This window comes from Peromyscus maniculatus, chromosome 5 (assembly GCF_049852395.1).
Source record: "Peromyscus maniculatus bairdii isolate BWxNUB_F1_BW_parent chromosome 5, HU_Pman_BW_mat_3.1, whole genome shotgun sequence".
Classification (NCBI taxonomy): Eukaryota; Metazoa; Chordata; class Mammalia; order Rodentia; family Cricetidae; genus Peromyscus; species Peromyscus maniculatus.
The window spans coordinates 80691759-80704642 of record NC_134856.1 but is presented as its reverse complement, the minus strand read 5'-3'; the positions used below and the strand labels follow the sequence as shown (position 1 = coordinate 80704642).

At 44.8% G+C, this 12884-nt stretch overlaps 1 protein-coding gene across 16 annotated transcripts in view; it reads right to left on the bottom strand.

Annotated features, from left to right (window-relative positions):
- Positions 1-7144: 7144 nt before the first annotated feature.
- Frmd4a (FERM domain containing 4A) overlaps positions 7145-12884 on the bottom strand; it is a 749198-nt gene continuing 743458 nt past the window's right edge. For 12 of the 16 annotated variants that reach the window (XM_076572733.1, XM_076572732.1, XM_076572734.1 and 9 more), the window contains one exon: positions 7145-8246. In XM_076572733.1, coding sequence (XP_076428848.1) covers positions 8144-8246 — 103 coding nt within the window. In that variant the 3' untranslated portion in view covers positions 7145-8143. Of the gene's footprint in view, positions 8247-11514; positions 11587-12884 lie in introns of all 16 variants that reach the window. The other 4 variants (XM_076572735.1, XM_076572742.1, XM_076572741.1 and 1 more) reach the window with 1 other exon arrangement.

Genomic DNA, 12884 nt, shown 5'->3' with positions numbered 1-12884 from the left:
CCTGTGAAGGAGTTCAAGTTGTAGCTTGGAGTGTTTCTGACACTTCCAGACCCAGCATCACACAGACACCCTTACAGAGGACTGGAACAAGCTCTGCCTGGCCATGTCTGAGGCAATATGTATTCCTGTTCTGGATTTTGTTGGTTGGTTTTTGGTGTTTTGTTGATGGTGGTGGTGGTTGGGTGTGTGTGGTGATTGGTGGTGGTGGTGGTGGTGTGTGTGTGTGTGTGTGTGTGTGTGTGTGTGTGTGTGTGTGTGTGTGCGCACGCGCGCACATGTGAAGATCTCAGAAGACAACTTCAGTCAGTCCTTATCTCCCACCTTATTTGAGACAGTGGGATCTCTTGTTTTGCCCATGCGTGCTCTGGGGTAGCTGGCACAGAAAGTTCCGGGGGTTCTTCTCCCTCTCCATCCTCTTGTAGGAGTGCTGTAATTGCTGGCATTACTGTGTGTCCAGCTTATGTGTGGATTTTAGGAAGTCAGACTCAGGTCCTCAGGATTGTGTGTGCATCAAGTGCTTTTACCGACTGACCCATCTCTCCAGCCCTGGTGATTCTGGAGTAACATATGCTGATTGTGGCCCTCTTAGTTGGCAGCTTATTAATACATTGTGAAAACTACTAATAAAAGGAATCATCAGCTGATTTAAGGAAGGAAACCGCTTGTTGGGTGAACTTAGAACAAAAGGAGTTTGCTCCTCTTTAATACACAAGCAACACTTGGCTCTTAGGGTTGATATGAAATTTAGCAGATTGTAAAGCGTTGAGTACTTTGTTAAGTCTCAGGTAAGTTAGATTTGCTTGGTTTTGTATTTGTGTGTTTTCCTAATTCGGAGATCATATTCTTTGCTTGATTTCCTATGTTTGACTTGTTCAGTGAAAGTTTAGGTTTCTAGTATTCACTGTTTTATATAGTTGTGATTTATGGGAGTTGTTCCATTTTGCATGAACTCTGTGTATGCATTTCCTGGTGAATATAAATTTCTATAGAGACTATACCAAGGTCAATGTAGGGCATTTATACTAGTGTATGCTCCTGCTTTTGGGATTTGAGAATTTAGTTTCTCTACATCTGTTCACATTTGAAATGTCCTCTGTAACTTTCATTTTAGCATAGTGTTACACGGTGGATTTAACTTGCCTTTGCCCAGTGAGTAACTCAGTTGAGTACCTCTTTCCTGCATTTAAAAGGCTCTTTATACAATCCCTTTTATGAAGACCCTTACCAAGACTGACTTCATGTCATGTCTAAGACATTCTCTTAGGCACAGGTATGGTGAGGCTGACTGTTGTGCTAAATAATTGTTAATGGGAGAGACCTAATCTTGTGACCAGCTTGGATATTGATATAATCTTTTCAGCTATCTTTGTGTGGTAGACCCTATAAAAATCAAGTCAAGCCGGGCGGTGGTGGCGCACGCCTTTAATCCCAGCACTCGGGAGGCAGAGCCAGGCGGATCTCTGTGAGTTCGAGGCCAGCCTGGGCTACCAAGTGAGCTCCAGGAAAGGCGCAAAGCTACGCAGAGAAACCCTGTCTCGAAAAACCAAAAAAAAAAAAAAAAAAAAAATCAAGTCATATGTCATTCTTTTAAAAACATTTATAAAAGATTTATTTTTATGTTAATATTTTGCTAACATGTATGTAAGAATACTATATTTGGACAGTGCCTCTGGAAGTCAGAATTCCATAGAAGTGGAGTGACAGATGGTGTGAGCTGCCATGAGTGCTAGGAACTGAATCTGGGTCCTGTGTAAGAGTAAGTAGCAAGTGCTCTTAGCCACTGGGCCGTCCCCAGCCCAGTATGTCAGCTTGAATGTCACTTTTTTCTCTGGTTTAATGGTGGCATTCCTGAGAGCATAGGATTTGAGGGAAGAGGGAATTGTGTGTGAATGTTTGTATTTTCTGTAAAATCATGGTGTTTTATTATTTGATTATTTCTGTGTGTTTGCATGTAAGCTCTCCTGTGTGGGAGCATGCACACCTTCACACTTTTGTGGAGGCAGAAGAGGGCGTTCTATCCCTTTGAGCCGAATCTCTGATTCTAGGGCTCACAGGTGTATTTACTAGAATGCTTTGAGATTGCTGTATCCTGACGCCCTCTTACCTGTCTTATGGAGCGGTGGCCTCACCTTTTTCTCACACTAGTTGAATTTGGAAGCAGTCTTAAGAACGCTATCTGCAAGCTTCCTGGCATTTCTTCTCACTAGACTTGGAGGAAATGAATGGTATTGCCTTTTCTGTATAGGCTGAATCTTGTGTCCCTGCCTTCCTGTCACTCTGGTAAATGATTAGTTTTTTTTTTTCTTCCCCTTTCCCACAATGAAATAGAAATCTCCCAGGATGAGCATCCCTATCTGTTTTGTCTACTGCAGATGTGGGAAGAAAAAGAGCAGTCAGAGATGATTGCAAGGTCTTTGGCCTGAACCCTAGGAGGATGGAGCTGCCTTTAAATCGAGGAGGAAGGCATTGGAGCATGTTTGGAGGGGAAGGTCAAGAGTTCACTTCTGTACATTGATCATGTTAAACATCTAGCTGCTGAGGAGGCACTAGCAAGTACAGATTGAGGGAAGAGGTCCAGGATGGGTGGAAAATACTGATGCCATTGGCGTAAAGGTGGCATAGCAACCTGAGGTCAGATGTGAGCATTAATGGTTTGAATCTGAAGTGTTCCCAGCAGGCTTATGTGTTTGAACGCCTGGTCCCTTGATGGTTGTACTCTGTTGGGAGATCATGGAGCTTTTGGGGTGTGGGGCCTTGGTGGTGTAAGTTCACTAGGGGTGGTCTTTGGGGTTTATGTCTGCCTCTTGTTCCAGTATTGCTTTTTGTTCTGGTCAGCCAAGAAGCAAGATGCCTATCCTTTTGAGGACCTGCCACCACACCTTCCCTGCTATGATGGACTGAAGTCTCTAAAACTGAGTCAAATAAAGCCTTCTTCCCTCAGGTTGTTTAATCTCAGGTATTTTGTAATAGTGGTGAGAAAATACAGGAAGCCAAATAAAGTAATTGTTGAGAGTAAGGCAGTCCAAGGACAAAGCTGTGGGACACTTCAAGGTCAGGGAGATGAAGATAAGGAGAGCTTTGGACTGTGATAGAGGAGAATATGGTCCACGTGAAGAAGGCCTTTCAGTCAATCAAGGAGCATCGCCTGCATCCAGTGTCTGCTGGTAAGTCCCATAAAATGACAAGAGAGAGTTAACTATTGCATTTGGCATCATGCGGAGTCCATCTTGATGACTGGGTTGGGTACAGTGGAGTGGATGAGTGCATGATTGGACTGAGTTTTAGGGGAAATGGGCACGCAGAAGAGAAACAAAAGGAACCTACTAGCTTATGGGGATAGATTCTTAAAAGTTTCTACTAAAAAAAAAAATTCCTTAACCAACCACCCCCCACCCCCCACCCCCCACCCCCCGTGCGTGCGCGCGCATGTGTGTGTGTGTGGACACAACTCTAGGCCTTATCAATTACTTAGCGGCAGTATTGTAATGTCGACCTTTCTGATCTTGGCTGAATAGAAGTGACTAAGCTGGGGGCTTGGCTTAGTGCTTAGAGCCTCTCCCATCTTCTGCCCTCAAAGAGGCCAACTCCTTGAACAAGGTCTGAGTGAGAGAGCTCCTGTTTATATAGCAATTATTCTGATATCCTTGGGAATTGGCCAAATCTCCTCCCAGTTTAATGTGGTAGAGTCCCCTGCCCGTTAAATATCGATCCTGTGCTTCTTTGCCTCATCCGTGAACCCCTAAGCTTTAGAGGACATGGGTTCTGTACCAATGTGCAGTGCCTTGATGGAGGCCGCTGTCTACTCACCAGTCCTCAAGTGGGTCTGCACACTCCTCTTGGGATAGTTTTGTGTAAGTGTTTTTAACAGATATTCTGGGAAGTCAAGGGCTGGATATTTTTAGTATTTTCTGCAGGATTAGGGTGTTTACTTTGTGTTCTCTGGGAATCAAAATAGAAACTAGCATTATCTTGTTGATAGAAGGCGAGGGGAAGAAGGACTGTGTACGTGTGTGTGTTTGCGTGTGTACACACCTGCGTGTGTGCATGCGTGTATAAAAGGGACAGGAAGCATAAGACAGTGCCATCTTCCTAGGCTCCAGTTGTTTTCGTGTGATGGGGCTTAGAGTGTAGCCTCATTTCTGGCATCTTTATGCATGTTTACAAGAGGCCTTTTCTTTTTCAAGTGTAGATTATTTTGGGATGCTCTGATACTCCCCTAAGAAGTTTCCCAGGCAGTTGCCAGAGTTCAGGAAGTTGTCAGCTGTCCCTTTAGCTCATTTTTAGACAGGTCCAGCTTCTCGGTGCATTGTTACTCTTCTTGGCGAGCTTGAGTCTTACTCTAGTGATCAGGAAGGGCTTTCCATCCAGGGTGTTCCTGGAGGCTAGACTTCTAGTTTCCTGCTAGGAAAGAGATGTCTGTCAGGTTAGGGGTCAGAGATACAATTGCAGCAGTTGCCTGAAGTAAGCCAGGAGCCATATATCTTAATTAGGGTACTTCTGTAAATGCCATAGGCTGTTGCTTCAGTGGTATGATTTAGAGGGTAGATAATTTAACAGAAAACTAGCCTCTACCAAGTCAACAAGCGTCTCTTCCTCATCTGGCAAGCCAACAGTACCATGCACAGCTGGTTGTGGTGGTACATACCAGCACTCAGGCTGGAGGCAAAAAGATTGTGAGTTCAAAGCCACCCTGGGCTATATGGTAAGTTCCAGGCTGGCATAGACTGCGGAATGAGACTGTATCTAAAAAACAAGCCCAAACCAAAAGGAATACTGTGTGTGTGTGTGTGTGTGTGTGTGTGTGTGTGTGTGTGTGTGTGTGTGTGTGTTAAAAAAGAGCCCAGTGCGTGTGTGTGTGTGTGTGTGTGTGTGTGTGTGTGTGTGTGTGTGTGTGTGTGTGTTAAAAAAGAGCCCAGTGCACTTGACATACAGATTTCTGGAGCATAGGTACACATTTATCATTTAGAAACAAACAGTGTCCAAGAGGCGACTGGGGTGTTTTCATTTTGAAAATGCTTTAATAAGTGTTGACAACACTGTTCTGCAAAATGTAAAGGTACTATACAAATTCTTAATACAAAAAGAATAAATTAAAAGCAGATTTCTCTTTTAATTCTGCAACTTTGTCTACAACATACATCTTTTTCATTGATTACAGTTGAACAGAATCCAGTAAAATCATTTTACATGCTCTACAGTCAGTTTCAGGAGCAACCTAATCTTTTCCCCCCCATTATTAAACTAGAGTCCATTTTACACAACTTGTAATAAACTATTGACATGAATGGATATGTAAAACTTTACACCTAGTTAACTAAGCAGTAATTGGTCATCTGATAGCACCTGGATGAGGTTTGCTATATTTAGAACTAAACTAATACTGAATGAAAACAACTTGGGATTTTAACAGTTTCAACACTCACCTGCATATAACAAAATAAACCAACCTGGCTCACAACATAGTCTTCTGGTTGAAACAGGCAATTTCTTACATGTACCCAAAGAATCCAATAGGGGCTTTAGATCAGACTGGGGGCTTCATAGCTCATCTTCCTTTAAAGAAATAGGGATCTGTAAAGCGTTTGCAGGTGCTTGAATACAACACCTAGAGTTCACCACCACACTGACCATTTATCATGTCAGTCTCAAAGGACTAATGCTTATTATGTACATTGTATTAACTGAACACAGCTAAACAGTAAAACCTGTTTTACTTAATCTCTGTCCTCACTACCAGACTATCCTGATGGTATTCACAGCTCCCATACAATTCCTCTCTGCTCCCAAATGTATTACATTTTAGATTCTTTCTGCCTCTCTCATTGATCCAACGGAATTCAGAACTGATTTTCAAACTATGTTATAGGTCTGTGTTATAACCTGCAACTATGTAACCTTGTCTTGTTCCTTGTTTCCCTGGACTTTTCCTGTTGCACCATAGTTCAGTCTAATTATTCAGGCATCTCCTTTTTTTGGGGGGGGGGGCTGACCCAATGTGTCACATTTCCTTTTAGGGAAGGTAGGGGGGAAAATCCCCGAATAAACCTTTTGCAGATCTGATTAACATACTAGGAGAAAGAAAAAAAACCCAACCAAACAAACCGATAGCCCCCATCTCTGTCAAAGCCTCAGATTGGTTTTGTACCATTACCCAGTTCCCACCAATCTACAGGGTTACCCTTGAGGTGTCCGGGAAGAGTGCTGTTTGTGAAAGGTGAATCATCAAGCCAGCCATGCCCAGCTCTGGGGTACCCAGCCTTGAATTGGCCACAGAAAAATGGCAGAGGAGGCCCAAGACCGCATGGTATGGGTGCTTCTGCCTGGTGTAAATGCCCCCGCTTGGTGGCTTCCAGAGCCTTCCAAACCACTGCAGAGTAAGCAACAGGGATAGTACTTTCTGGTGTCCATTTCTTACCCTCCTCGTCTGGTGGAGTCTATTGTTCTTTATTCACCTACACGAGCAACAAGGGTTTTTCTTTTGATGCCACAGCTAACTTTTAGATCTGCTTTCCCACAGAAGTACTCCTACCCTGGCTCCTCTTCCTGGATGCCTTTCCCACAGGAAGTCCTTCCAAAGGTGACCCCCACAAGCCCCACGTATAGTAACATGTACTACCTCCACGGAAACTGTCTTTTGTGCCTTCTTGGGTAACCCAGCTAAGACTGTTCACTGGTTAGTTATTATAAAACTTTGAGGCCTTTGAAGATTGATGGCTTTTTGGTTGTGTGTTAAGCATAGCTCAAAACACATGTAAACGGGCAGCTTGCACGCATGCTTTTTTTTTTTTTTTATCTTTTTTCTTTTTTCTTTTTTTTTTTTTTTACCTTCTTTTTTCCTCTTGGTATCTGTGGACAGAGGTGGTAAATCAAGGTCATGGATACTGCTGGAGGTGAATGGGCCCTTTGGGAGCTGAGTTGTCTCAACTCGGCTCTGCCTGCCGGCTGGTAGACACATTTAAAAAAGCAATCTTCCTACCTAAGGGCATACTTGGGTTCTTTGACTAAGTGACATACAGGAGAGGTCCATCTGAGTTCTTTGTCACACAAGTGTTAACAAACAAAATGAGCCACGACAGTAAAACACTTAAATAGACTGCAATGTGCTTTTTCCCTTGGTTTCCCATAAAAAAGAAAATGAAACGCCTTGTACAAAGAAGAAAGGTTACACTTTTACTGGCTGTTTTCATGAGAGAGGACTACTTTTGGCAATGATCACCTTTAGCTTCTGACCAATCCCAAAAGGAAAGCAGCTTTGGGGACGTAGGCGGAGGCCCTTGTATCAGGCGGTCCTAACAGTGCCCTGCTCCTCCTTCGTGTCCAGACAGACTCTGTGCCTGCCAGCCAAGCCTCCTCCGTCTTCACGGTCCCATTAGGTTCATTTCCAGGCTCTCGGGTGGGGAGAAGTGGACTGGACAGGAGATGGGTCACGACAGGACATGATTTACAGATGGTGGACTTCTCACTTGTGCTGCATAGAAGCAGTTTAGAACTGAAAAGAAATTTCACTGCAGAAACAGTGTATTCCTCTTGGCCCCTCGTATCTGTTTATTGTTGAATGTGTCGAATCTTTGGCAGCATAGAACCAATTGTGACCCTCCGATGCGTCTCCGAAGCGCTGGTCTTCTTTCTCACGCTTCCCCGTAGGTACTCGTGCAGGCTGTCTCGTTACAGAATACAGAACATGTCAGGTGTAAACTGCATATCCCCGGGAGGCATCCTCCTCTTGACGCGCTCAGTTGGCCTAAGGTGAAATGGCAGCTGGACGCAGCATCACGGTCTCTGCACACTGGTAGGTCTGTTTTCCATTCTTTACCAATGCTTCTCTTCCACAGGAATTGCATGTGTTGGCTTCCCTGACAGTTCCTGGCCTGGAGCTGTCATGGCAGAGGGAAACCACCACGGTGCCATTGAGGATTGTTGCCTGGCTCTCTGGGTAAGAGAGCCAGGGGACACACAGTGGGATCGGAACCTTCCAGAATGTCTCCTCAGTCAGGTTTTTGAGGGTGAAGGGGATATGGAGACAGGAGAAAAAAAGTGCCAAGGGCCGAAGCTGGTGCAGGTGACAGTGTGTCTGGGTAAGGCAACTGAGAGGCAGTGAGGTGACTCAGAATGGCGTGCGGCGGTCAGAAGAGGCCGGGCTGGCTCACACGAGGGTCCCGGGCTTGGCTTTTTCCTGCCCGTACCATTGGACATCAGCTAGCTCTGGATAGAGGGAGGAATCCAGGAAGCAGCTATCACTGTAGCTCCTGTGGACCCAAGGGGAGACGATGAGTTAGAAGAGAGAAGTAGAGGCGGGTCTGTGTTCAGGGTGCATGTGGAGTGACGTGCCCTCCACACATGGTGAGACGTGGCAGTCTCCATGGCACATGGTGTATGGAAGGCGTTCGGAGACCAAGATTACATAAAGGGACCTCTGAAACCTCAGGAAGTACAAGTTAACAACGGTCACGTGGTACCCTCAGAAATGCTCATGTCCAGGCCTGAGCCTGCTGCCTATGCTGAGGTTGGCATGGGGAATGCACTACTGGGAACTTGGAAAGTCCCATCCATGATCTCAGATGAAGTCAGCTGAGGAGCCCCTGGGGCTGTATTCCTCAGGATAACTTCCTACATGACAGTCAGCGGTTTGCCTTACTGATGTAAGTCTGATGACCCAAGGGATAACTGCACTTCTGTGGTTAGTTATCACTGTCCTGGAAGAACAGTCAACACGGGAGCCTTGCTTTGTTTGTTTTTTTTGTTCTTTGAGACAGGGTTTCTCTGTGTAGCCCTAGCTGTCCTGAAAGACCAGGCTGTCCTTGAACTCACAGGGATCAGCCTGCCTCTGCCTCCTGAGTGCTAGGATTAAGGTGTGACACTACCACCTGACTATGCTTTTTTTTTTTTTTGGTTTTTTCGAGACAGGGTTTCTCTGCGTAGCTTTGCGCCTTTCCTGGAGCTCACTTGGTAGCCCAGGCTGGCCTCGAACTCACAGAGATCCGCCTGGCTCTGCCTCCCGAGTGCTGGGATTAAAGGCGTGCGCCACCAACGCCTGGCATATGACTATGCTTTTTAAATCAATAATGTTGTTATTTTATAAAAGTATTTTAAAAAACATACAGGGACTGGGCCTGTAGCTCAGTGGTAGAAAGCATGCTTAGCATATAATGGTCCTGTGCTTAATGCTCAGCACCAAACAATAGTATAAAATAAAAATCTATTTCTCTACAGAGAAAAGTATACATGGAAGAAATTAGAAAGTTCTTTGCATAAGTATTATTAGTAGGTTAGATGGGTGCTCCTCTAACCTACTAATTCCCTACTGCCTAGGGTGATTCCTAGGAATCAGCAAGTGCTCACATAGGTGAGTGGCTGCAGCCCTACTTAAAGGGAGTCCTAACTGTCCCCAAGCTACCCTTCAGTTCCCGTGCCTTGGGCTAGGGGCATACTCAGGAGATGGGTACCAGGAAGAGATGCCGACCTCTTCTAAAGAGAATCTCAAAAGCCTCCCTGAAGACCACCAGCACTCTCACTACTGCCTGATTTGCTTACTTCTCCGGGAATACACTGAGTATTTAATACTTTGTAAATATCCCTCGGCGGACCTAGCAAAGTCCATGAAAGCTGGAAAAATCCCAAGCCATCTCCAAGTATTCTGGTCGTTTCCATGACAGCCTTGTGCTTGGAGCACTGGAAGTCCATGGGCTTAATTCTGATTAAATGTGGCTTTAGAAGCAAAGGCAAGGCCTTAGTTAGGACACTGGTCCTGGGCGTCTTTTTATCTGTGTTTTGGGGGTAAATGAGTGGATGATGCAATTATACTCATTCTGCAAACAATGTCTTGCCACTGCGAAACTGTCTTTTGTAAATTGTGTCAAAAGAACCAAGAACTTTTAATGGGAAAGGTGGTTGGATTCTGCTGGAGACGTGCATGGCTCCAGGGAACGGTCCCTTCATAGTGCTCTTACGCCTACCAGGGGAACACGTGACCTAGGACTGCCCATTAGGTTCTCCAGCTACACTCACTGGTTCAGAGATGGCCCTTGACTTTGAAAACATGAGGATGTTTATTTCCTTGATGTGGGGATGGAACAGCTAGGGAGCTCGGCTCTAGCTTTGCCTCAGCTTCCCAGCTTAGCAATTTATACACGTTCATTTGCTTAAGCTTATCGAGTTGGCGTCTCTTTCCTGTGCAGCAAATACTGGTACAGCTTCCTAGAAACTTCTAGAAGATTGTTTCTGATACAGTGTGATGTGGGCTCAATCATAGCGTACACTGAGCACATACCAGAGGCTCTGAGAAGTCATGCGTTACTTTGTTTCACTTAGAGTGTCTCACACAATATCACTGTTCACACCTCTAGAACACATGTTGGAAAACACCATCTCAAACAGCTTAATGTCATAGAACAAATCTGAATCTCTTGTATGTTGGATCCTAAATAGTCTGGAGTTAAATCACTTTTTAAAAAGCGAGTAATAACTAAATATTGAATGATGCCATATCTCCCTGTGCACTGTGAATTGAGATATGGGTTTTAACATACCAAACCCACGGGCTGGACATACTTCGGTTAGTGAACAGTGCTGTAGGTAGGCCAGTGGTCATAAAGCCAGGGTAATGAGACCTCTGTGTCATGGCTCCGCTGGCCAAGGTGTGAGCTGCTACCCAGCAGTATTGTCTTTAGTTTATTTTGAACTGATTAAACCATATTCCCACATGAGCTGTTTAAGTCTCTACTACCATCACTCAGCACATTTTAATCCCTTCATATAGGAAGAGAAAAATAACTCAAATTCGAAAATGTGCCATCATTGTCTCTCAGTCCCCTCACTGCCACCAGAGGATGAGCTGTCCACCTTCCTCCCCTGCTTTCCTAATCCCCATTTGGCCAACTGTAAAAAATTGTTCGTGGTCTTGTCCTGTCCTGCATTCCAGGCTAAAGTGCTCCTCTCTCTTTACTGCTATACGGGATTCTTTGCTCTTCTCCCAAGCCCTGCTGGGATCCACACCTGTGGTTTTTGCTCTTGGGACGGTTTCTCTGCCTTACTGTAGTTCTTCAAAGCCAGGCTCACGAAGTGTGTGTGAGAACTAAAAGGCATCCCTCGCCTCTGGGTCTTTTTCAGCACTTTGACTTAAATTTGTACTTCTATGTAAGCACTAAATACTTACTCGGGGCTCAATTTTGTTTTAAACAACAGTGATGCTGTTTTCATAGATACTACTTACAAACCTGGTAAACAACAAACCTCTACAACTTATTTTTTGTTTGTATTTAAAGCCTAGAAAGTCTAACTATACTATGGTGATTTCTTCTGGGAAGGAGAATGTGGACTATTCTACATCTGATGTAAAAACACACATCCAAACACAGAGCTCCACATGTATCTAGAAATAAAACATAAAAATAATAGCTTCCACACCATTCAGACATTTCCTACTGGAAACTATGACATGGGCAGAAGCAGCACATATGCAGGACATCTGGATCACACACTCGTGGGCAGGAAGAACAAGACGTTCCCTTACAATACCTCTATTCATCAGTACTTTGGTGAGTTGGAGACTCAGACCCATCCATGATGGGAGAGTTTTCTGTTGCTTCTCTGAACAAAGGAGAGCGGAAGGAGGAAGAGAAGAGAGTTCATGTTACATAGAAGAACCGGCACACGTGATTAGTAGCTTATTAACACCCCGGAAAGACCCACTGGTTATCCGACACAGTAAGAGGCATGCAGAACTTTCAGTCTTCATCACTGAGGGACAGGACCTCATTAGTTATGTTGGGAAGGCAGGTGGTGGCAATTTTTACCCATTGTCTTGTTTTCTTATCACCTTATTCTCGAACAATTCACAATCTGGCAAAAACACTGGACTTCAAGGACAGTATCTTTTTGTTTCCAGTTTGTTTCGAGCTCTCACTGGCTACATGTGATAAAGGAGGCATGTACAAGGGCTGACTTGAGTGAGCGGACGTGGGATGGATGCTTGTAAGTTTCAGAGCCTGTTTATTAGTCAAGTGATACAGTCATATAGTTGGATCAGATAAAACTGGGTATGGCCCAGGAACTTGCCAGGGTCCACGGAGGATTCCAAGAGTCCTATTTGAATGCTATGGTTTAGCCATTAGAGGTATACAGATGTGTCACTCTTGTATAAATTAATCCTGGGAGACTCTTAGACTCTAAGCCAAGAAGCTGTCTGACTTCAGAGGCTACAGCTGTAGAGAGGATGGTATGAACAAGTGTTGTCAGTGACTTGTACTATAAACAGAGAGGTAGCTACTGGCAAAAGCCACACTGAGGAGTGGACCTGAGAAACACTGTAGTTGTAGGCTGTGCGTTTTCTTAATTTGAAAAGAGGAAAGAGGCAGCATGGAGTGGCTCAGTAGGTGTCCGGTCATTGATCCTCATGACCCGAGGGCTCATTTAAATACACCCAGTGGGCCCACCCCAGAGCTGCTGATTCAGTTTTGGGTAGGCCCAAGAAGATCCCAGGTGGAGCCCAAACTGCTGGCCTAAGGTCCACATTTTAGAACCTACCAGAAAAACATAAGGTATATGACTCATTGTCTCTGTCTCACTTGTAAACCCAAAAGATCTGGATCCTTCCCTTGCCAGGGAGCAGACAGAATTCCATGAAACTCATTTATGTTTGGAAAAGCTGTCAGCCTTTGTGTGCGTGTAAGCACTCAGGGTTAGCTCTCCTCTTCTCCACTAAAAGTGAAGGTTCCAGAAAAGGCCTGGTGTCAGCTCTCTGTAGATAAATGTGGAGGAGTAAAGATGCCAAGCGTGGGAGCCTGAGCAGTCAGCGGAACCAGCTGTGGGACTGTGGCTTTCTCATAATTCAGCTCACAGCTGTCAGATTTCCCCAGACATGCCCACCAATGCCCAACAGCAAAAGC